Here is a 21,410-nt window from a genome sequence, read left to right as displayed (position 1 = left end):
GTTCTGCACCAAGTCCTCCCAAGCGACGCTTTCAAGATGCACGTGAGGAAACAGGGAAACGAGTGCAGTCCAGTAGCGACAGGTCGGTATGTGTCTGATACGAAGCACGCTCTCGGCCATCGCATGTGCCTCATCCGAGCATCGCTCCACATGATACATCAAAGTCCCCTGCATTGTCCAGGGTCCGGCCAACAATATGTCATCGAGAAACACGTCGCCCAAGAACGCGTATTGATCCTCTCAGCCATTTGCATCAGCTTCACCTTTGGTTCCATATCGTAAGTCGTTTGAAGACACATGTTTGACAGGAGGGAAGGAAACCATGTCTTTAGCTCTGACAGCAAGAAACCGTGGCCTCGATTTATGCAAGTTCTATGTACAGCTCCGCTATGCAATGCTTATGCAATGGGGATCTCATGTAACGTCGTGAAACATTCTGTCATCGTTCTTGGACGGGCGAGTGAGTGCAAGATTGTTACGACGATGAGCCTGGTAGCTACTGTGATTCACGAAAAGCGATAAGAAAGGCAGAGAATCGGTCATCTGGTCTCGATTGATCTGGTACGTCGGCGTATCTTGAAGCAATCTATCTCGGCTCTGCATCGTGCTCTTCGTTACTCGTTTCAATTGCTGTGGGCATAACTTCTCATCCTCGTGCGCCTGTCTGGTGTAGGTAGCACCGTGTCCAGTGCTGGTATGAGTAACCCCTCCTGAAGAAGTCTTCTCCTCAATCTTCTCGCCAGCCCTCCCAACAGCAGCCCCGATACCCGCCCCCGTCTTCTGAGCATCTGGGTGGATACCCGTGCTGGCCGTGTTTGCAGTGTTCGTAGTGCCCGTCGCAGCGGTGTTGTGTGCATCTGTCAGACCAGTGCCTGTGGTGCCGGCAGTGTTTCCATGGCCCGCAAAATGACTGCCTGGCCCAGTAGTGGTAGTGCTGTGGTTTCCAGTCAAGCCCGTAGTATCATGGCTAGACAGTGGCCCTCCTCCAGGTCTGTCGTGTGGATGCGAGGCTCCGACACCTGTGCTCGCATCGTGGGTTGTGCCGCTGCCTGCTACGTGGCCGGTGGTGTACTCGCGATCGCGGTCGGCAGTGTTGGCGTGGGTGTTGGATTTGCCGCCGATCATGTCGTCGGCGAAGGCGTTGACATTCTTCCGGAGGGACTCGGTCGCGTCGCCAATGCCTTTGAAAATGCCTTTGGTTTGCTCTGCTGCGCGTTCGCCGCCTGCGCCGTTGTTGCTGGCCATGGTGATGGTACTGAGAGCTTTGGTGGTTGCTGGGCTGTTGTTATGATATTGATGGAGGATTCTGGAGGCTGATGGACTTGGCTGAGGTGATAGGTTATGAGATGTTGGTCGAATACTTAGCTCTCATGCGGGCTCGTCTCCCAGCAGGTTTGTATGCCAGTCTTTGTTCACAGGGTTGATGTTGTTCGGCAGCAAGCGGATCGCATCACTCCATCGCAGCTTCCAGTTTGTTGACCGTGATGTCATTCTGCGCCACAGCAAGTTTTTGCGGAAAGAACGACCCAGCCCAGCCACAACAGCTCCATTTCGTCACTCACTGTTTTGCTAGGCGCCGAAACACAACACTCGACTGCCATCATCCACTTCTACGCTGCTCTTGGATTCGCCATTACATTCTTGGAGCGAGCATGTCATCAACGACATAGCACCACATCTCTTATCGTTCCGCTTACCATTCGAATTCGACTCCCGAAGATCAGCAGGCGCGTGGTGCACGCGTTGCTCCGAAAACAGAGCTCCTTGCGTTGAGATCATTCCTCGATACGATTACCCTTTAGCAATGGCGCAAGGCTCTGGAGCACAGGTGTACATCACCAAGCCTGTCTTCGCCTTCACTTGGGACAGCTTGTTCCCAGACAATCTGCCAAAAGCTCTCCCACCACCAGTCAACGAACGAACCATCCGGGCACCATTCGGCATCGATAAGGACCTTTACAACTTTGCGCTTCAGCCATGGATACCATTCGCCTTTGCGGCGGTATACATCGTCGCAGTCTTCAGTCTGAATGCATACAACCGAAGGCGAGGCAACAGGCCATGGGCCATTTCGCGATCACCGCTCTTCAAGTACTTCGTCGTTCTCCACAATGCGCTTCTCACAATTTACTCCGCGGCGACCTTCTTGGCAATGTGCAGAGCCATCGTTCACTCATGGCCTGAGGGTGGCTTTCAAAACCCGAATGGTCTGGCTGGCATTGCAGATTCGCTGTGCAAGATTCACGGACCGCGAGGACTGGGCGATGCTGCGACGTACAACACTACAATCAACATTTGGGAAGTCAAGAACACGGCTATACATCTTGGATATGATAGCATGCCAGACCCGACCGATGTGGGCAGACTATGGAACGAAGGTCTTGCCTTCTGGGGCTGGTGGTTCTATGTCAGCAAGTTCTACGAAGTCATCGATACCTTGATCATTATCGCCAAGGGCAAGAGGAGCGCAACACTGCAGACATATCATCACTCTGGTGCTATGCTGTGTATGTGGGCTGGCATTCGATACATGAGCCCACCGATCTGGATGTTCGTGTTCGTGAACTCGTTTATTCACGCTCTCATGGTGAGTAGTCCACTGAACATACAGACTGGCTGCGATGCTAACACTCCGACAGTACACTTACTTCACACTATCTGCCCTGGGGATCCGAGTCAACCCAACGATCAAGCGAACCCTCACCACGATGCAGATTGCACAATTCTTGTGGGGAGCTTCGTATGCTGCGGCACATCTCTTCGTTCAATACGACATCCCAATCGCAACCCCATACCAAATCGCTGCCACCATACAATCTGCTGCCGCAAGCGTCACTTCCGCTGCATCGGAGACTGTATCCACTATCTCGAAAGTCGTCGAATCGCCAGCTGCGACCGGAACTCTGGTCGCTCTCGCAAAAAAGCTTCTACTCCGCGCTGTTGGTGCTGAGGGCATTGCTCAACTTGTCACTGAAGACAAGGGTGGACACATCCCTGCAAAGATCGAAGAGAAGATTAAGGACTTCAATGAGCGCAGCCACGCACCACAGTACGAGACGAGATGGCGGACCGACTGGACAAAGACGAACTGCATCGATACCTCCGGCGAGGCTTTTGCGATTTACCTCAACCTGCTCTACCTTGCACCACTGACTTGGCTGTTCGCTCGATTCTTCATCAAGGCTTATACTGGTCGCGGCAAGCCACGCCGTGCGTCGCATGCTGCAAAGCAGATCACACAGTCTGGCCGTACTGCTGCGGAGCGTACTGATGAGACTGTTGAAAAGCTAGGCAAAAAGGTTGAAGATGGCATCATCGAAGCTGAGGCGAAAGCGAAGAATGTCGATGTCAACAAGGTGCATGAACAGCTCCGCCGCGACTTGCAAGCTGTTAAGGAGGGCACATTCCGAGATCGCCGGGTTAGTGACCATGTGCAGAACTTCGAGGACAAGGCCAAGTCTGCTGCGGAAAAGGTTGCTCAGAATGTCAAGGATGGTGTTGAGAAGGCAAAGCAAGAAGCCAAGAAGATGACCAACGGTACTGGTAGTCCCAGGGGTAACTCTCCTAGCAAGAAGAACCAGGCCACTCCAAGATCTGGCTCGCCAGTGAAGAGGAATGGTGGCGCTCCAAGGACTCCATCGCCCACAAAGAAGAGTCGGGAAACTGCAGCTAGCCGCACACAGACATCAAAGACTGGTGGGAGTGTGAAGGGCAACAAAAATGGAGGTAACGGCGAAGACAGCAAGAAGCAGCAGGTCGCCCAGGATGCAAAGACCAACCCACAAGCTTCAAGCGAGTCGGCAGCTAAGCAGGACGAGAATCTCGACCAAACCGAGCCTACACGAGACAATGAGGCCCAAGGAAGCCAAGGCAAGGAGAATCAGCCCCCAAGCAGCGGTGGCGGTATCTCAGCGCAGCTACACGAAGGCCTGACGTACTCAGAGGCTGTCAAAGAGAGCGCTGACTCCGCCGACGATGGTGACAAGGACTTTCCTCCCTCGTCGGAATCGCAAAACGAGCTTGCATCGAAGCAAGAGGCAAACCTTGCCGAATCACAGCCCACACGTCCAGACCCCAGCGACTCGGTCGCGAGCATAGCATCAGACACTGACGCCATGGGCAAGTCTGGCTACAACGTGCAGAAGCCCGAGGCAGGCAACAACAAACCGCCCTTCGTGGTGTCTGGCAGGAGCTGAGGGTCCGGGTCGCGTCCCAATCGGCCTGCTTCGCTAAAACTTAGGAAGCTTTCACCGCCCGCTACGCCGACCAGGCAGAGATCTTGTGAGAACGTGAGAGAGGAGAACGGCCCTTCCCAGAGCCATGCTAGTCCGATGGGCACGCGGCCTGCATTATCTCGAGGATCAACAGTATCGACACAATCACCAGCAACACCATCACCAGTACGTGCGTTCTACTTACAGCGCAGTGCGAGCAGCTCCACCAGCACGCTGGGTTTCCGACTTGGATTACAGGGCAGCTCGAATTCCTTGCCGAGATACAACTCAAGAGATGGCAGCTTTGGACTATTCGGAGGAGAGTCGCCGTCGTCCCGGCGTGGTGATGAAGATTCACCGCTTGCAGCGAGATTCGCTGACTCGCCTTCTTCTATGCGTTCGAGCTTCTTTTCCTTGCAGGATACTATCTTCAGCGCGCACACAAGCGATGATGAAAGTCCGGATTAGGGGTCCGGGCAATGATTTGTCGAGCGACTGAGCGAGGTGTTCACGGGAGTAGTGACATAGTAGATAGGAAATCATAATGTGAACCAATTCGAAGAAAGCCCTCCGTTCACGACACATGGGAGACATCTTCTAATCGCGGTCACGCATACACACACCACCCTGGGCCCGATCGTATTCCACTGACTCCCAAGAGTCTGTTCCGCTTCTTTGAGCACACTATTGATCGCAGACCACGGTTTTGTAGGGCTTGAAAGTGCGCGCGTCTGCACTCTCTGGGCGTCAGATCACAACCAGTAGTGATCAACAGGCTTGTTTGAGCCTCTGGTTGACCAGCATAGGGAATAGAGTGGATCGTGATCGAAGCTGAAAGTTGACTGTACCAACAGTGCTGTGCCTTCGCTGACGGGGTGAGTGCGCATATCAGCATTTACATCATGACGAGCGGAGTACATCGATCACTGATCATTCGGTGATGGGACTCATGGCAGAGACAGCAAGACGCCAAGCTTGTGCTCGGTATCATGTGGCTGTGCTATGCTATCAGAAAGATCACGAGAGCGACATGGCTCAGACGTCCTCCAGGGCGACAACCCCTCCGAAGACAACGGGATTTGTGGCTGCCATGTGCAAGTCCGACTCTCGTGCTCGCAAAAGGCGCAGAGCCGACAGATGCCTCAGGGACTGTAAACAAACCCAAGCATGACGCGCTCGCCACCAAGTATCGACGACCCCTTCGACTCCAGACTTCTCCAAACGCAAATATCATAGCCTTTCGGCGCTAATATGCTTGCCTGGACGACATTGGCCTGTTCGTTAAGACAACTGTTTTGTGTCATTCTCCAGGACCATCGAGAACGACCACTCACGTCACTCGAAGGGAGGAGATCTGCTCCAGACTTGCCATATTCGACATAGGTATGCCAGAAATGGTACGCTACCACAAACTCTCCGCCCATCCGGCCACCGAACGCGAGAACGATCTGTATGAAACACCTTCACGTGCGATGCCGACTAAGTATGCATGCCGAAGGCTCCCAAATTAAGATAGAAACATATAACGTTGTCGTCTTCACTTGATGCTTGAGGTCACATAGCACAACCACCAACTACCTTCAAGATGTCGACGACAACAACGACAATCACCGCCCCAGCGGTGCCAGTCACCATCGACCGACGACCCAAAGACTCGATGAAATCAACATGGCGAAAAGACGAGACCCAGTGGGGTTTCTACCACAAGTTTCTGAACCTCTTGAACGTATTTCATATCGACGATGACAAGGAGGTTCCAATCCATGCAAAGACCGACAAGATGCCATATCTCACAGAATGGTCATGTAATGTCTGGATCCTCTACCACGCGGCATGGCCCATCGCTCTGCAGTATGCATGGAACGCCGCAACGGGCAGGGATATGCACAGCATCGCTGTCTTTCTCCTCTTCACGGTCGCTATGCAACTCAACTCTATCCACGAAGTGCGCGTCCTGCGCCGACTAGGACACCGCTTTGGATTCCTCGACGGCGACAAGCACGAACGAGATGACGTACCGGACGTTGCAGTCGCAAAGGTCTTCTCATCCCTTCAACTCACCACCACCGTTCGACCTGCTCTCGCCGTTCTCCTGGCTTACAGCGCAAGCAACTCCATGTCCCTCTCCTGGTGGCTTCCACTAGAGCTGGGACTGTACGCCATCGTTCTGGACGGATTCTTTTATGCTTATCACCGCTCGTGCCACGAGCTCAACGGTCTATGGCAGTACCACCGCACCCATCATCTCACCAAGCACCCAACACCGCTTCTGTCAAGTTACGCAGACCACGAGCAGGAAGTTCTTGAGATTGCCTTGATTCCACTCGCCACTTACGTGGTCCTTAGGTACGGCTTGGGGCTACCGATGGGATTCCACGATTGGTGGGTATGCCACGAGTACATCATCTACGCCGAAGCGTTCGGTCACTCTGGTCTCCGTGTCTGGTCCACCACACCAGGCACCGCTTCATGGTTCCTTAAGGCGTTCAATTGTGAGCTCATGATTGAGGATCATGATCTGCACCACCGCAAGGGCTGGAGGAAGAGCCACAATTATGGAAAGCAGACGAGGCTTTGGGACCGTATCTTTGGAACTTGCGGCAAGAGAATTGAGTCTGTTGAGGGCAATTGTGATATGGACAATAAGTTCAATTTTCCTTTGTGGTAGAAGATGAAGATGGAATGGGATTGGAAGGGATGAAAGGATTAGGATTGGATATGTGATTCCCCGATACGTACAAATGTACAGTACAGTACTTGCCAGCGCAAGGAAGAATGAGCAATTTCTTTAAAACTTCGAATCGTCTTTTCCTGTCAACGTCCCGTCTTCATCATACCTTGGTCGTAGCTAACATCACGTTCCGTTGAGCAATCCCATCGCATATGTACGGTTCACTAAGCGCAGTATCATGTACATTTCTAAACATTCAAACCCCAGCAACTGTCCTGGCTCGAATGGCGCAGTCATAACACCTTCTGGCTGCATGGGAACAGCACGGGCCATCGCCAAATGCCGACTGGCATTGGGTTTTGGCTTCACGATCACAGCTGTTCGAGCCAGGGTGGTTGCTCTTTTGCCATTCCTTTTGCCACACGGTCGACATGGTCTCATGTATCATTAGCGAAAGATGTCGCAGGATCGATCAGCATAGTCTATCACGTGCTCTTCAGTCATGTGCAATTCGCAAGCTGGATATAAAAATGCATTCTCATTGCTCATCGACAACTCTCCTGGCTTGAATGGCGCAATCAAAGCGGCTGAATATGGCCTCTTGTCAATATCTAAGATATTACGAGGAGCAGTGTTGGCGGCAAGCAATTCGAGCCAGGATGGTTGTTCTTTTGCCATTCTTTTTTCTACATCTCTGACTTGCTCCCATCGACTACAGTTCGCAAGCATAGTTCAAAGTCTTGGGAAGTGCAGAGAGTACGTTGTCATACGCGATTCGCTGCATACAATGGGTAAGCTCAATATGAGGATGGATCCTGTGCGGCCTTCGACACCCTAACCGCTCTGTGTTGGATGGCGTATCTGCCAGGGCCCAATGCAGGAACTCTCCGGATACATCAAATATCGAGTAGTTTGCCGATGTGCCCTGAGGCTGTTCGAGCCAGGGTAGCTGTCTTTTTGCCATCCTTTATGCTTCGACCTCGGCTTGCCCGTACGGATCATAAACCACTCACCTTGAGTCCTAGGATTCGATTGATGAGTACGCTGTCACATGCTCTTCAATCAAGTGCACTAAGTAAGCCTGTTACAAGGAGAGATTTTGCACAGTCTTCGACAATCGTTCTGGGTCGAATGGCGCAGTTAGAAGAGGTCTGATTGTGGAGCATGGTTGACATGCCAAATGTCATATGTGCTTTCCAGAAGTCCTCGAACTATTCGACTCAGGGTGCTTGTTCTTTTGCCATCCCTTTTGCTCATCCGTTATCCTTTGGCTACATACTTCTGCCTCTTTCCTCGTAGAAGTGATGTCCTTGCGACACAGCTTCCGGGACAATCTATAGAGATCTCACAGCCATCAATGCCCTCCAACAACCGTTCTGGGTCGAATAGTCTAGTCAGAAGGGGCCGTGTACTCTGTGAAATTCCAGACATCATCGCGGAGGAAGACGGGATCGCCGTGTCCGTGGACGAAAGCTACGGTGCTTGGAAGGGAGTCGTAGTATTTGAGCATGTAGTAGAGATATGAGGTCGATTCTGTCATATTATTGGAGTCGAGGTCGTCGGGGTTCGAGGGGTCATCTTTGGAGATGAGTTTGAAGGGAATGTTGGATTCGTTAATTTATTGTGTCCAGGCGAGGTCTTCGTGGTAGTGAGCGACGACGATGAGGCGATCGTCGTTAGGGATGGGGACTTTGTGATCTCGAGGCTCTTGACGATGGCCAGAGTCTTGACTGCAACCGTGCTGCAGTGACCTTGCAGTAGGCTCGACTCGACGATGTAGTATGTATACCACGTTGACGACACTAGCGTCAAGCAGATGAATGTCGCTGCAACGCATGCTGCCTTTGCATGTGACCATCGCTTCCATTCTTGTTTCAACATCCCCTTATCATGGGCCGTCTCTTGTCGCATCGTCGTACCAGTCGCCAGAGCCTCGTCGTCGTCGTGGTTGTCGTCCGAATGAGGCAATTCGTGGAGCCAATGACTGGTCGTTTCGTGCTTGGAATCCACTACTTGTTGCAAAGGTCGTATACCTCGTACGTCGCGTACACAACTTCTGTGAAGACCGTTATGCATTGCGACCGAAGGTGCTCGCTGCCGAGAAAGCAAAGCCACGGCCAAGGGGCTCTTGCACATGTTGGAGCATAGCTCCGGAGTAACGTATGACCGCTCCGCAGAACGCGCGCTTTTGCCGGAAGTGAATGTTCGCGCCATCTGCGCCTTATCCGTAATGTGCCGTTCTCTGGGTACTGTAGGCCCTTTTGAAACAGAGGATGCTCCTCATGGATAGTGTTGCATACCATACACCTACTCCAATGCTCGCCGTCACACGTTGTTACCGTTCCAATGAGACCAGTCTTGTGTCGGCTGCTGCCACCACTCACCGCCCTCCATATTCTCGACAAAGTTACTCGTGTCAGGCAGATCAGTCGGGAGTGTATCCCACATCATATCGTCCCAGAACTCGTTCATCGCAGCTTCTGCGTTCGGACTCATGTTCCAAGCTCGAGCCGGCATGAAGGCATAATTTTGGACCATGTCAGGTGCGTTCAGAGCCATGTGATTGGGATCGGCTACTGCTTCGTATGCGCCCATGGTATCTGTGTTAAGAGGTTGTGGGTGCGCTGCCGAGTGTCGGCGCCTGAGCATGTCTTGCTGTTGTTGATGGAGCTGTGCGTGGTGCTCGCTGACATATTTCGTTGCATCGTAGAGCCGCTGCACCACGTCTCGGCTCTTCCTTGCAGCTACTGAGAAGTGCTGCATGCGATCGAAGAACTGGATGCTCCGCTCAATCTCGTGTTTCCACTTTGCGGTGTCTTCATCGCTTCCAGGGATAATAGCCGATGCGTCGCTCCCTCCTGGTGTGAGCGAAGGACTTTCCGAATTCGCCGTGGCTGGAGGTAGTGCCAGTACAGAGAACAGCGATACCAACGGCACCATGACCGCCTGGTACATGAGCCAGACAGCGTTCCACCCAGCGATGAGATCTTCCTGGCAGGTCGCATCGATATCAGCTATTGCTTGTCCTGCCACGATTCTGCACCGCCCGACGGCAAGCTTTTCCTCTGTGGACATGTTGGCGTATGGCGTTCGTCTCAGCGCCGTGGCCAACAAGAGAGGTCTATGCATCAGTATTCGAAGGTTCTGATATCTCCAGTGCATGATTGCTCGGGGTGTTTTCAACACCTCAGGACATGCTGTTTTGTCCCGCTCCGGTGGCTGTGAGAAGTCGAACGGATTCTTGTTCGATGCGGAAGAAGTGGGAGGCTTTGGCGATATGTGTTTGTAGTTGCCGCTTATCGAGCTCGTCCTTTGCGTGCGTGCGGGCCGATCAACGACGTCCCTCAGAATTGGCGGCAGGTCATCGTGCCACTTTTCGAGTTCTGAGTCCAAGACGAAGAGGTCGTCATACCCGATCATCGAGTGCGCCGCCAGAAGATCCTGAACCTTTGTCGCGATCTTACAGAACCCGATGTTATGTATGATGGGTAACAGCCGTAGTGAAGCCAGATACTGCGCATTGTTCATCTGCTCTGGCACTCGTGGGCTCTGAATCGTGATTCCTGAACCAGTACGTCCGAGAGATGGTCGACCAGTGGTGATGCTTGCCCACGAATCTAAACAGTACAGGCTCCACCAGGTTCGCCTCCTGATCTCAACAGGCACTTCAAGCCCGCTCATGATCACTGTACCACCGGGAGGGCTATTCCGGTGCGATTCGCTGTACTCTCTGTGCAGACCATGCGCCGTGGCCATCCTAAGTGTTGCGCCCATGATGCCATTCGCTTCGTTTGGTCTGTTCAAGTAGTGCAGGTAGTACCCGCTGAGCAGACTGAGGGCCTGAAGTACGAACAGGCTGCCGCTGCCAAAGCTCTCGGCATCAATGTGCTTCCGGGCTCGCTGGTAGAAAGCTATATGGTCCTCGTTATCGCAAGTTGAGCTCGCAAGTGATCCCAGCGCGAGGACCATGTTCAAGAGAGCGAGCCAGGGGGGGTCTGTTCTCGTGCCGTAGAGATAGCTGTGCCTGAATTGATCTTCGTCAATCATCGGCATCAAGACATGTATGTGTGCGAAGTAGAAGTCGATGAGCTTCTCGCCCACATCTGCAGGAGGCAGATAGTTCGGGTCCGGATCGCGTACATAGGGTGGCGGTGTATTTGCTCGACTTGGTTCCGTGGTCTCTGCCGAGCGGTTTGAGATGAAGGGACGAGCAATTGGTGCTGTTCTGAAGATCACTTTCATGGCGGCGTTGATCGAAGATATGCCAACATAGGTCGATGCCTTGTCAATCGAGATCGAAAGGCCATTAACATCGTCCGAGATGCCTTGGATCTTGTCCCTCAGTCGTTTCACTTCATCGTTCTCAGGATCCTGTTCCGGGGCCTGTTCGAGTGCTTCGAGACTTTCTGCTCCATCAGACCTCTGCACAATCTCCGCTATGTTCCCCAGAGGCTCCGGTGTATTCCCAACAGATGGGTTGGATGCTGGCAGTGTCACGGCGAGGTTTATGAGACCCTCCCGAGGCAGCGAGAGGAAGTCCTCAAGTTGTTTGCCTGGGAATAGCCGAGCGAAGACCGAGTGATACTGGTCGACCTGAGATTGAAGTTTGTCTACAATCCTGTCAACCTTTTGTTAGCAGAGTGAGCAGGTGCATATCGCTCGGTCTTTCCACTGACTTTCTGGAAGGCACAACTCGTTGCGCAGGTTTCGAGTAGGCGCATAGTTCTGGATGCTGATACCACTGACACTGGCCACATGGCTGGGTTCCATCGCATCGTATCTTCCGTCTCCGACACTCCACGCACGCGTTACTAGTTGATATACGTCTCGATCCGCCGACTGGTCGTGTTGCTTTGCCACCCTCGCCCTCTGGCGCGCCTGAGGTCGACCCGGCCTGAAACGTATGATACATCCTGTCCGCCGTGTTGTTCGCTTCCGATCAGGTCAAGACGCTTCGCAAATCTGCCTTCGATGTCTCCGAGGCCATGCTGCTGATATTCCGGCCGTTTAGATCTCCGAAGTGTATACATGCATAGGTGCCGATGTCACAGACTTGGCATTGTCGGGTCTGATGAAGCTCTCAGCCATGAATCCTGGAGGCTCGCTAAGGGTCTGGCCCTGCATCACTTTTATTGGGGGTGTCGTGACAGGAAGCTCCCCGCAGATGAGCGTGGCCACGATGCTCCGTGGCTCCGTGCTAGGGTAGTGGATCTCGCGCGAAGGTTTGGTCCGTTCTGGCGGCGATTGTCAGCCTCAGATGCGACGATCCAAAGGCGTGAAACAAAATGCTCATAGGACACACACATCACTACCTACGTCGATTCAAGGAGGTACAGATCTCAGGAAATCCATGTTTGTGCACAATGCGGTACAGTACAACTCCTTTCGCTACAATGCCTGCACACTCAAGGCGCGCCAAGATACGTCCAGTTTAAGGAATGGTCGTTTGGTCCCAGACCTGTAACCGACACTACTTGTTCATCACCGGGAACGATGTCAAGAGCACTGTCGTTGACCAAAATGCCTTCTCGCTCCTCAAAGACTACCCCTTTGGTCGGCTTCCCAGCTCTGATCGTGATCTTGCCGCCCTCTGGCACGACTTCCAGATCCCGTTCGCGGAAGTCCAGGTACTTCAGTGGTTGAGGCCAGTCCACATCGCGAGATACGAGCTCCTCTTCAACCCAAATTCTCGCGGCCAGGACATGTGGTTCTTCCTGGACGTTGTCGATGGTGCCTTTGAGAATCTCGGTCGTGCCATTGGCAGTGATCTTGACATCCTTCTTCACCACCTTCGCCTTGATGTCCTTGCCAGTAGCGATACTGATGAAACGGAGCTCCACCGTGGCAGTTACTTCCGTAGTCTTGGAGCTTGCGACCCAGCACTCGTAGTCGAGGCTCTTAGCAGGCCGCGCGTGGACTACACTCCAGTCGTGATGCGCGCGTTTGACGGCGACGGCAATTGGTGCTAGTACTCTGCGTACAGCGTAGTATGCGGGCTTCTTTCGCAAGAAGTAATCGACTATTGACCAGGAAGTCACCGGCCAACAGTCGTTCAGCTGCCACAGTAATGCGCCGCCGCAGAAGCGCTTCTGACCCCAACGTTGCCGCCAGCCCCGGTAGCCAAACATCATGGCTTCAGCTTGGCTGAGCTGGGTCAGGTGGATGTACTTCTCGAGGTCGGTCTGAGTGCGGAAGTTCTCGACGAGGTATGTTGCTATTCTGCGTTCGTGGCCATCGGCTTTGTTGTGGAAGTCGATCATGTGGCTCTGTGGATACAGCTGTGTTGGATCGGTCACATACCACTTGATGGTGTCGATGTGCGGGAATGCTTCCATGCCAAATTCACTGTTAAAACGACCACCCAGGGTATCGTAGATCTGGTATTTCTCCTGAGTACCATGCCATACGTTCCACTGATGCATGTCGCCCACCGTTGGATCTGAGGAGATCTTGCCATCACCCCATGGCGAGCCAGGGTGATAAGGCACATGTGGTGTGTGCGCAGCGACCACGTCCGGGAGTAGCTTCTCGTATATGTAGCGTGCTGGGAAGTCGGTCTTGAGCCAACTTTCCGGGTCCTTGTCTTCATAATCGTATGTCAAGCCCGTCTGTTCCTGCACCTGGTAGTCCTCGTTGTTGCCGGCATATATTGCCAGTGAAGGGTGGTGTCGCAGTCGCTTCGTCTGGCATACGCATTCGTCCTCGATCGATTTGAGTATCTCTGGAAAACACGGATAGTTTCCGCAGCCGAACATGAAGTCTTGCCACACAAGTACACCCAGCTCATCGCAGGTGTCATAGAAGACGTCTTCTTCCCAGATACCGCCACCCCAGACGCGAATCATTACTTGATGCCCATCGACCATCATCTGAATCCACTTCCTGTACTTCTCATTGGTGATGCGAGGTGTGAAATTGTCAGCAGGGATCCAGTCTGAACCTCCACAGAACACATCAACGCCATTGAAGCGGAAGAAGAATGTCTTTCCAACTTCGTCTGGCTCCTGTATCAGCTCTCCTTTGCGGAATCCTGTACGTTTTGACAGTGTGTGGAGCTTGTGTTCTCCAGTCGTGACGGTTGCAGAAATGTCATAGAGTGCTTGCGCTCCGTATCCATGCGGGTACCATAACTTTGGCTTGTTGATGTGAAATTCCACCTTGGCCAACCCGTCCGACCCTACCTCTGCGCTGTGCTTGAAGACTCGTTCTCCCTTCAGTGAGGCAGTGAACTCCACAGTCTTGCCAGATCCACCCTCGATGGTTGCAACAATGGTACCACTGACCTTGTCGAAAGTGCTGTTGACCTCGTAGTCCACCCGCAAATCATCCACGCGCGCTTGATAGGTCTCAAGACGGACTGCTTTCCACGGACCACAAGTATTGAGCACTGGGCCCCAGTCCCAGCCCCAGTGATACTGAGCTTTCCGAACCGCCAGTCGGGCCATATCTCCATTGAAGCCTACCCATTTGTGTTCGGGATGGGCATCCTTGATCTTGCGTGCTTCTAGTAATGCAGACTTGAAGTCAATCTCCAAAGTACTCTCTTTGTCCGAGGATAAGAGATCTGTCACATCCACGCGGTGCATAATCCACATGTTGTCGCTCTCTAGGATGATCTTATCGTTGAGCTTGACTGTGGCGAATGTATCCAAGCCATCGAAAGCAAGGATATGCTTGACGCCGCTACTTGCAACCGATGCAGACGGGATCTTCACTCTGTAGCTCCATGCTTGCTCGCCGACCCATTCACATTTGAGCTCATTGAAGCCAAGGAACGGATCTTCTATCCTATGAGACGATTAGCATTCCATTGAGTATGAGGACGTACAAATTGCACACTTCTTGTTATGCATTAAATCCAGATGGACATTAGTAGGAAAATGAGACACTGGCATCCACTCTTCTGCGTCTGTCTGCTTGAAGGTCCAGCCGTCAGCAATGTCCACAACCTGTAGAGCTTGCGCCATGGTGGATGACTTGGGAGCTTCTCCCATTGCAGTCGATGTCGGAAAGAAAATAGCAATCAACCCGACTGCTCGAGAGGCAGCACCGTGTCAGGTATATGTAGGCACTCTCCGGAGCTCGACCGCCTGATGGTCGAGATGGTGAGGATTGCAGGATGTCTACGGCGCTCTACTTCCCTTGATCAAAGCGGCAAGACACCGTAACGCTGGCGCCATTCACCTGACCTGCGCCAAAGGTTCCAGTCGCCAACGGCGGCAGTAATGACAAGTGCCATGCAGGGCAGCGGCACGGAGCCAGATGCATTTGCATCGAGGATGGAGGTGCGGTCGTGTTGACTCCGTTTTCAAAGTGGCTAGACACCATCTCGGTTGGCGGATCTTCGGCTGTTTCCGTGGGGCTTGCCAAACAGAGAAGGAGTGCCGCCTATCAGTAAACAAATGTGCCGCTCTTCTGTCCTTTCATTCACTTCGACCACATGGCCGCCAACACGCACGTGCTCCGTCCTGCCGGTAAGCTTCGAGAGAATCGCACTTGGAGTTCAAGGCTAATAGTTAATGCAGGATATAATGAACATCGATGTATTGCCAGAGACGTGCTCGGACTTTACGGCTCAATTGTCACGCTAGGCACCTATGTTTCCACTCATGAGGCACCACCATTGATAGATGTCACCTACAAGGCATTGAAGCATTGCATCGCGCAGCATGCAGCGCTCAGTACGGTTGTCCATGATGCCGATTCCGAGAAACCTCAGCTCGCACGGATGACCAGAATACACCTGGATCGCACGTTCATTTCCTGGCGGACGCTTTCTCAGACGACCATGTCAAAGCCGCGATCAGTCTGCTAGAGATCGCACACAATAGACCATTGTTCGAATATGAGCAACGTCCCCAATGGCAACTCTGGATAGCTCCTTCTGTATCAGGTTCTTCCGACCAGGCAGCCAAGCATTACCAAGTAGCGTTTGCAAGCTCACATGCCTTAGCTGGTGGCATGTCTGGCGTAGCATTCCATAAGACCTTCCTCCAGGCGCTACACAATTTGAAGGAGTTGCAGTATGACGAAGGTATTATCTTCGAGCCTCCCGGTTCAGTAATGTTACCACCGCCACAGGAAGTTGCTGGTACCCTCACGATCTCTTGGACCTTTCTGCTCGGACCTTTGGTACGGGAGTACTGCCCATCATGGCTAGCCCAAACTTTGGGCGTCAGTCAAGACCTTACCGATGCTGGTGGTGCTGCTCATGCCTGGGCTGGTGCTTCCAGTCGACCAAAAGTGCAGGCTGAGGGTAGTAGACTGATCAAAACAAACGTGCACGTTGTCTCTGCGCCACAGGATGTACTTCGGAGAGTGTTGGACACATGTCGCCAACATGGTGCAAGATTGACGGGACTGCTCAATCATCTATTCGCACGAGCACTGGCCTCAGCTCTGCAAGCAAAGGGCCAGCACTTCACGAGGTTCATCGCCGAAACCGCTCTCGATCTTCGAAGGTGTCTACCAGCAGGTAAGAACCAGATGGCCAACTACGTCTCAGCTGTCGACGAAGTCATCAACGTAGGGTACGATCAGCATCCTGCCGCTGAGGGCCTCTCTGCCAAGGATTGGAAAGACATCTCGGAGACCAGCAAGAAGCTCGCTCAAGCATCAAGTACTCTTGCTGATCAGTCTGTGGCGCTCTTGAAGTACCTCAGTAACTTCCGGGAATGGACCAGCAGAAATGCTGAAGAGCCTGCAAAGGCAGCTTTCGGCATGAGCAATCTGGGCACATTTAGTGCGCCTGCTGGCAGCGATCCAACCTGGAAGGTCAGCAACATGATCTTTTCCCAGTCGGCGAATGGCGTCGGGACACCCTTTGACGTCAACGTTGCGAGTGCTGAGAATGGCGACCTTATGATTGTCATCTCGTGGTGCCCTGGTATGCTTGGCGTAGACGACGAACGAGCTTTTGTTGAGACCTTCTGCAACGATGTGGTACGACACCTTGAATTGTTGTGATGGACGGGAAAGCATGATGAGATAGTGACAACAGCATCAGGAAGGCGTATCGCGAGTCGGCAGACATAGATATAGAGGGTTCGGTCCAGATAGGATCCCGAGCGGATCGTAATGTTTAGACGGTGTACGTCGATAGAACAAGGTCTTTATGCTGATCTTGAATACTGACAGATTCCCTTCGCTTTACTCACCAGCTTCTCTGTCAGCAGGCTCGAAGTCCAACGATTGCAGAGTCCGATCAAGGAGCCCTGATGCTCTGACCAGACCCGCCACTCACTCAGCCCAGGCGCTACTTCGGACTCGATCATTTGCGAGTAGAAGTAATAACTGCTCGGCTTCGACAGTTGCACACCGAAGTCTGCAAAGGCAGGCTTCGCCTTCAAGAAGAATGCAGTGTTCGAGACAGACCACAGCAATAGCTTCGCCAACATCCCATTCAATCCAGGAATATCCAGGCCACCACGCAGACGGACCATCTTCTCCAGCCCGCACATATGCGGCTGCCACTCACCCCTATACCCCATAAATGCGCACAGACTCGAGAGCAGAGTGACGCTATAGATGACAGCATCACTTGTAATTTGCTTCGAGACCGGGAGGCTGGGAGAAGACGATGAGCAGAAAGTGATCCATGGCTAGCTCTATCGTACAGCCTAAACGACCGAGGACCTCCTCAATGCGGTAGTTTTGGTCTCGGAGAACGAGATCCGACACATACTGCGAAGATTGGGCGATGGCCAAGCCGTACGTGTCTTGCGATACGCCGAAGGTACTTGACTTTTGCAGACCTGGCCAGGCGGAGAAAAAACGCTGCAGTTCGGCGTCGAGGAAGTGGAAATCGTCGATTGAGGCGGCATGGCCTTCGCGGTCCTGGTCTTTGTGACTCAGCTCGAGAGTGTCGTCTGCTTGCCTCGCACGAAGAGCGGAAGGATGCGAGGACTTTCCAGCTTGTACTCGGACCTTCTTGCGGATGCTTGGCGACTTCAATTGATCTGGGTCAGAGCATGTCACGAACTCAAGGCGTTGGCCAGCGGTACCTGGAGCTGCTTGTTCGCCGCTTGAGGACGGAGCAGTGAACTCCCGACTGATTGGGTCATCATTCGCCAGCGGTGCTCCAACAGTATCGACTTTGGTTCGCAGAACTTGGTATGGGCGAGCTGTTCGCAGGCGCTTGGCGGGCTTCTTAGCTACTGCTTCCACCTTGCGACCTGCCTGCTTCCGCCGCTCGCGGTGCTTATGCTGCGTGGCATGGGATTGAATGGTCCTCTGGTGGCTCCGACTTGACGCCTCCGATGGATGAGAAAATCGGAAGAGTGAACTGCTCTCTGCTTTCTCCTTGCTGTGACGATGCAGAGTGTTCTGCCATACTCAAAGCGGCGCACGCAGCTTGAAGTCAGCTACATCTTCTGCTGATCGTTAAGGGACATTCGTGGCAATGTCCAGAAGCGCCATGTCTAGTATCCCTGACCAAGCGAAGGTCGAGCACGGCACTCCGCTGATTTCGGCAAGCCCAGGGCGTGGGTAGAGGAGTAGTTTACAAGGCTCACAAGGAGCATGGAGAATTCATTGTTTGGCGATGTGATCTCATCTGGCAATCCTCTTGGCACTGCTTGGTACTGGCGCGAACCTCAATGAGACATTGGAATGCCCAGCTCGGGGCAAGATCAACGGCTCGGCAACAAGCAGCAGGAGACCTATGGACCACTTTGTCGATGCGGCACCTCCAAGAAACCTAGATGTCTTGGACGACGCCTCGCACGAGCCTGCTATGGTATAATCATTTCGACTCCGGCAGAAGTACAAATGATGATTCTTGTCTTCCATACCCAGGTCACAAATACGGACCACAACCTGCTAATATCCCTACCGTTCGGCTGCTTCAATTACATCGAGACAGCCTCCTTGATCCCACCTTGCCTGCAACACGAGGGGGCAGGTTGCTAGATGCCCATCGGTAGCGGCACAGACGGCGCATTCTCATGACCTGCACTTCGCAATGCCTCAGTATAGGACAACCACCGATCGATCAACCTCTTCTGGTCTCCCACCTCAGCGACCTGACTGGCGCTTTCCCGTGGTCCGGCAGGGTGGTCCACCTTGTCAAGATCAGCGTCATCTGCTCGATAGGGCTCAAGGTCGGCTATCTGGCGCTCTTCGGCCTCCTTGGAAGCGATCACATCGTCCTCATCTGGGGGCGTTGTCCATCCATATATCGACGGCCTACGTGCCTCCTTGGCTCTGTCGACTTCTTCTCCGACTATCTCAGACATGGCGGCCACATCATACGGCTCATACCTGACTTCAGACATCGGGTCTATTCCAAGATCACGAGCTTGAGCTTTCGCCTCGTATAACGCTTCCTCGGCGTCAATCAGTCGTCTGGTCATCTTTCGCTCGTGGTCAAGCTGCCTTGCGTCGGGGTCTCCATATAACTCCTCGAGGTCTAGATCCTCGACATACCCTCCGCGAATTGCCATGACCTCGGCTTCTTCCGCAGACATGAGGTGGCGGCGGTTGTCGAAGTCTTCCCGAACTCGGTTGAGAGCATATTTGGCAAGTTGTATATTCTTCATGACTGCCCTTCTGGCAACAAGTTCCGGATCGGGCTCAACAATCTCTTGCTCCTTTGGTACTGCGACGTCTTCATCACGAGTTTGAGCATTCGGCTCTGACCCCGAATCTTGATCCATGATTTCTTCCGCTGCGAGGATGTGAAACTGTTCGATGTCATAGGCCTTCTCAAAGGGGACATCCCATCCAGTGCGCGGCAAAGTCCTTGCGGGACGATCAAGAAGCTGGTGCTCCACGAAAAGACCTTCAAGTGCAATTGCAGCAGTCTGCTGAGCCCGGAGCGCTTTCCTATCCACCTCTATTGCTCGTTTCCGGATGACCTTCTCGTCCTCGATGGCTGCAGTCTGCCTACGACACAGTTCATTGTCTTCTGCTTTAAATCTCTTTACTTGTCGCTCATCGCCTCCCTTGTCCTCAAGGTCCCACCACACGCCTCGAATATGACGGAGCCTTTCACGGCTTCGGGTCTTGAACTCGGCAATGGTTTGAATCTGCTGAGCTTCACGATAATGATCCTCTCTTCGACCTCGTTCCGCTAGTGCAGCTGCTTGCAAGATCCGGGACGAAAAGAAACATCATCTGGGTTGTTCGTTGCGGGGCGTTAAAACAGTGCAGGCTTATACTTCGGTTTCGAGCTCTGTAAGGCTGTCGCCATGCCAGAAGCATTCAGGGGACGTACGTCACTTACCCGCCGGCCCACGATAGGGTGCTCGGTCGAGAAGCAGACGATCGAACTCATGGCGCAGCACAAGTTGGACAAGCCATTCGATTGCACCATTTGATCTAGCGAGCACAGCTGATGCCATCGTGCTCCATAGCGCAAGTATCGCGACGACGACAACTACCAGCGGCCGCATAGCTCTCGGTATCACGACGACTACCAGCGGCCGCATAGTCCTCGGTATCACGACGACTACCAGCGGCCGCATAGCCCTCGGTATCACGATGGCTACCGTGATCCATACACACCACGTGGTGAGCGGCGTCCTTGACATGTCAAGCCGCTGAGTCGTTGCTAATTTCATGAACAAGTCGACAACACGCGGGTCGGTGTAAGAGACTCAATGATGGTCCTGGCGATGCTGCTTCTGAGATTGTCGAATGCCGGGCATAGAGACACAGTATGGCCAGGCGAGGATCCCCACCGACGCAGCAGTCCAGGCCCACCCAGCACAGCCATGACCAACGGGGTGTTCACAGCGGGAGGCACTCCCCTTGCAGCCCCAGCACGAGTCGGAGTCATGTCAGCACAAGAGGCGAGAGCTGCCATGCCGCCTCCACCACGGCCGGACCCAAATCGTGGGCTACCAACAATGCTCAAGGATTTCACTCTCCGTACTCGCGGACCCCCGAGCCACTACTTCAATGGCACACTGCTTCCCACCGACATGTCCGGCGCAAGTGGTGTGCAGTTCCACAGCAACAAGGATGTCGAAGCGGACCAGGTCTGGCCAGGCAAGATTATCTGGGCACCAAATCATGCCACAGCATTGGATCCCAGTGCCTATTACAAAGCTGGCGATGCAATGAACCCCAATTTCGGATTCATCGACAACGCCGTAATATGCTCGAAAAGAAGGCCAATGATTGTGCTCTGGTCCTATCCTTGGGCTTTGTTCGCATTGCCGTGTGGCACAAAGGGTCACACCGGCCTTAGCAAAGTCTCAAACGATGAGGTCTGGCGAAGTTACCTCTGTGTCAGAGACAGCAGGATACAGCAAGATGCGTTCCAAGACGATGGCGTTGCTAAGGCTGTGGTGGCACACATGAGAGAAAGTGCTAATGTCCTCGACCAGTTCACAGTTGTTGACGTTACGAACGCACAGATTGTCAATCTGAAGGACAAGATCCAGTTGGGCGGGCATCTAGACTGGGAAGATACTGTTCGGCTGACAACGCTGTGGCATGAGTACACAAAGCAAGCCATGTCACGTGGGAACATGGACAGGAAGGCAGCGAAGGTGCCCTAGCCCAATGCTTCTTGGTAT

General features: G+C 53.2%; 10 protein-coding genes across 10 annotated transcripts; 4 read left to right on the top strand and 6 right to left on the bottom strand.

The window, feature by feature from the left end:
- Window positions 1-414: 414 nt before the first annotated feature.
- On the bottom strand, window positions 415-1,245 carry CLAFUR5_03791 (uncharacterized protein; the record flags this gene model as incomplete). The annotated part of the gene is made up of 1 exon (XM_047902939.1): window positions 415-1,245. One exon carries the CDS (start codon window positions 1,243-1,245, stop codon window positions 415-417), a length of 831 nt encoding a protein of 276 aa, XP_047758514.1.
- Window positions 1,246-1,654: 409 nt separating this feature from the next.
- CLAFUR5_03790 (Putative elongation of fatty acids protein) lies at window positions 1,655-4,196 on the top strand (the record flags this gene model as incomplete). The annotated part of the gene is made up of 2 exons (XM_047902938.1): window positions 1,655-2,587; window positions 2,640-4,196. Coding segments are annotated over 2 exons (2,490 nt in total), but the record flags the coding sequence as incomplete, so codon positions are not given.
- Window positions 4,197-5,799: 1,603 nt separating this feature from the next.
- Window positions 5,800-6,882, top strand: CLAFUR5_03789 (Fatty acid hydroxylase vlmA; the record flags this gene model as incomplete). The annotated part of the gene is made up of 1 exon (XM_047902937.1): window positions 5,800-6,882. One exon carries the CDS (start codon window positions 5,800-5,802, stop codon window positions 6,880-6,882), a length of 1,083 nt encoding a protein of 360 aa, XP_047757745.1.
- Window positions 6,883-9,210: 2,328 nt separating this feature from the next.
- On the bottom strand, window positions 9,211-11,797 carry CLAFUR5_03788 (Lactose regulatory protein LAC9; the record flags this gene model as incomplete). Its single annotated transcript, XM_047902936.1, has 2 exons — window positions 9,211-11,503; window positions 11,562-11,797. The coding sequence occupies 2 exons, from the start codon at window positions 11,795-11,797 to the stop codon at window positions 9,211-9,213; spliced, it is 2,529 nt and encodes an 842-aa protein (XP_047757744.1).
- Window positions 11,798-12,290: 493 nt separating this feature from the next.
- CLAFUR5_03787 (Beta-mannosidase B) lies at window positions 12,291-14,879 on the bottom strand (the record flags this gene model as incomplete). Its single annotated transcript, XM_047902935.1, has 2 exons — window positions 12,291-14,673; window positions 14,725-14,879. The coding sequence occupies 2 exons, from the start codon at window positions 14,877-14,879 to the stop codon at window positions 12,291-12,293; spliced, it is 2,538 nt and encodes an 845-aa protein (XP_047757753.1).
- Window positions 14,880-15,325: 446 nt separating this feature from the next.
- Window positions 15,326-16,851, top strand: CLAFUR5_03786 (putative alcohol acetyltransferase FCK4; the record flags this gene model as incomplete). Its single annotated transcript, XM_047902934.1, has 3 exons — window positions 15,326-15,359; window positions 15,402-15,566; window positions 15,605-16,851. The coding sequence occupies 3 exons, from the start codon at window positions 15,326-15,328 to the stop codon at window positions 16,849-16,851; spliced, it is 1,446 nt and encodes a 481-aa protein (XP_047757752.1).
- A 183-nt stretch (window positions 16,852-17,034) lies between these two features.
- Window positions 17,035-17,327, bottom strand: CLAFUR5_03785 (uncharacterized protein; the record flags this gene model as incomplete). Its single annotated transcript, XM_047902933.1, has 2 exons — window positions 17,035-17,099; window positions 17,129-17,327. 2 exons carry the CDS (start codon window positions 17,325-17,327, stop codon window positions 17,035-17,037), a joined length of 264 nt encoding a protein of 87 aa, XP_047757751.1.
- A 94-nt stretch (window positions 17,328-17,421) lies between these two features.
- Window positions 17,422-18,278, bottom strand: CLAFUR5_03784 (uncharacterized protein; the record flags this gene model as incomplete). Its single annotated transcript, XM_047902932.1, has 2 exons — window positions 17,422-18,190; window positions 18,253-18,278. 2 exons carry the CDS (start codon window positions 18,276-18,278, stop codon window positions 17,422-17,424), a joined length of 795 nt encoding a protein of 264 aa, XP_047757750.1.
- Window positions 18,279-18,791: 513 nt separating this feature from the next.
- CLAFUR5_03783 (uncharacterized protein) lies at window positions 18,792-20,228 on the bottom strand (the record flags this gene model as incomplete). The annotated part of the gene is made up of 2 exons (XM_047902931.1): window positions 18,792-19,966; window positions 20,111-20,228. 2 exons carry the CDS (start codon window positions 20,226-20,228, stop codon window positions 18,792-18,794), a joined length of 1,293 nt encoding a protein of 430 aa, XP_047757749.1.
- A 372-nt stretch (window positions 20,229-20,600) lies between these two features.
- Window positions 20,601-21,392, top strand: CLAFUR5_03782 (uncharacterized protein; the record flags this gene model as incomplete). The annotated part of the gene is made up of 1 exon (XM_047902930.1): window positions 20,601-21,392. The coding sequence occupies one exon, from the start codon at window positions 20,601-20,603 to the stop codon at window positions 21,390-21,392; it is 792 nt and encodes a 263-aa protein (XP_047757748.1).
- Between the last annotated feature and the right edge of the window lie 18 nt (window positions 21,393-21,410).

Source organism: Fulvia fulva, chromosome 2, assembly GCF_020509005.1.
Source record: "Fulvia fulva chromosome 2, complete sequence".
NCBI lineage: Eukaryota > Fungi > Ascomycota > Dothideomycetes > Mycosphaerellales > Mycosphaerellaceae > Fulvia > Fulvia fulva.
This window is presented reverse-complemented; position numbering and strand designations above follow the sequence as displayed.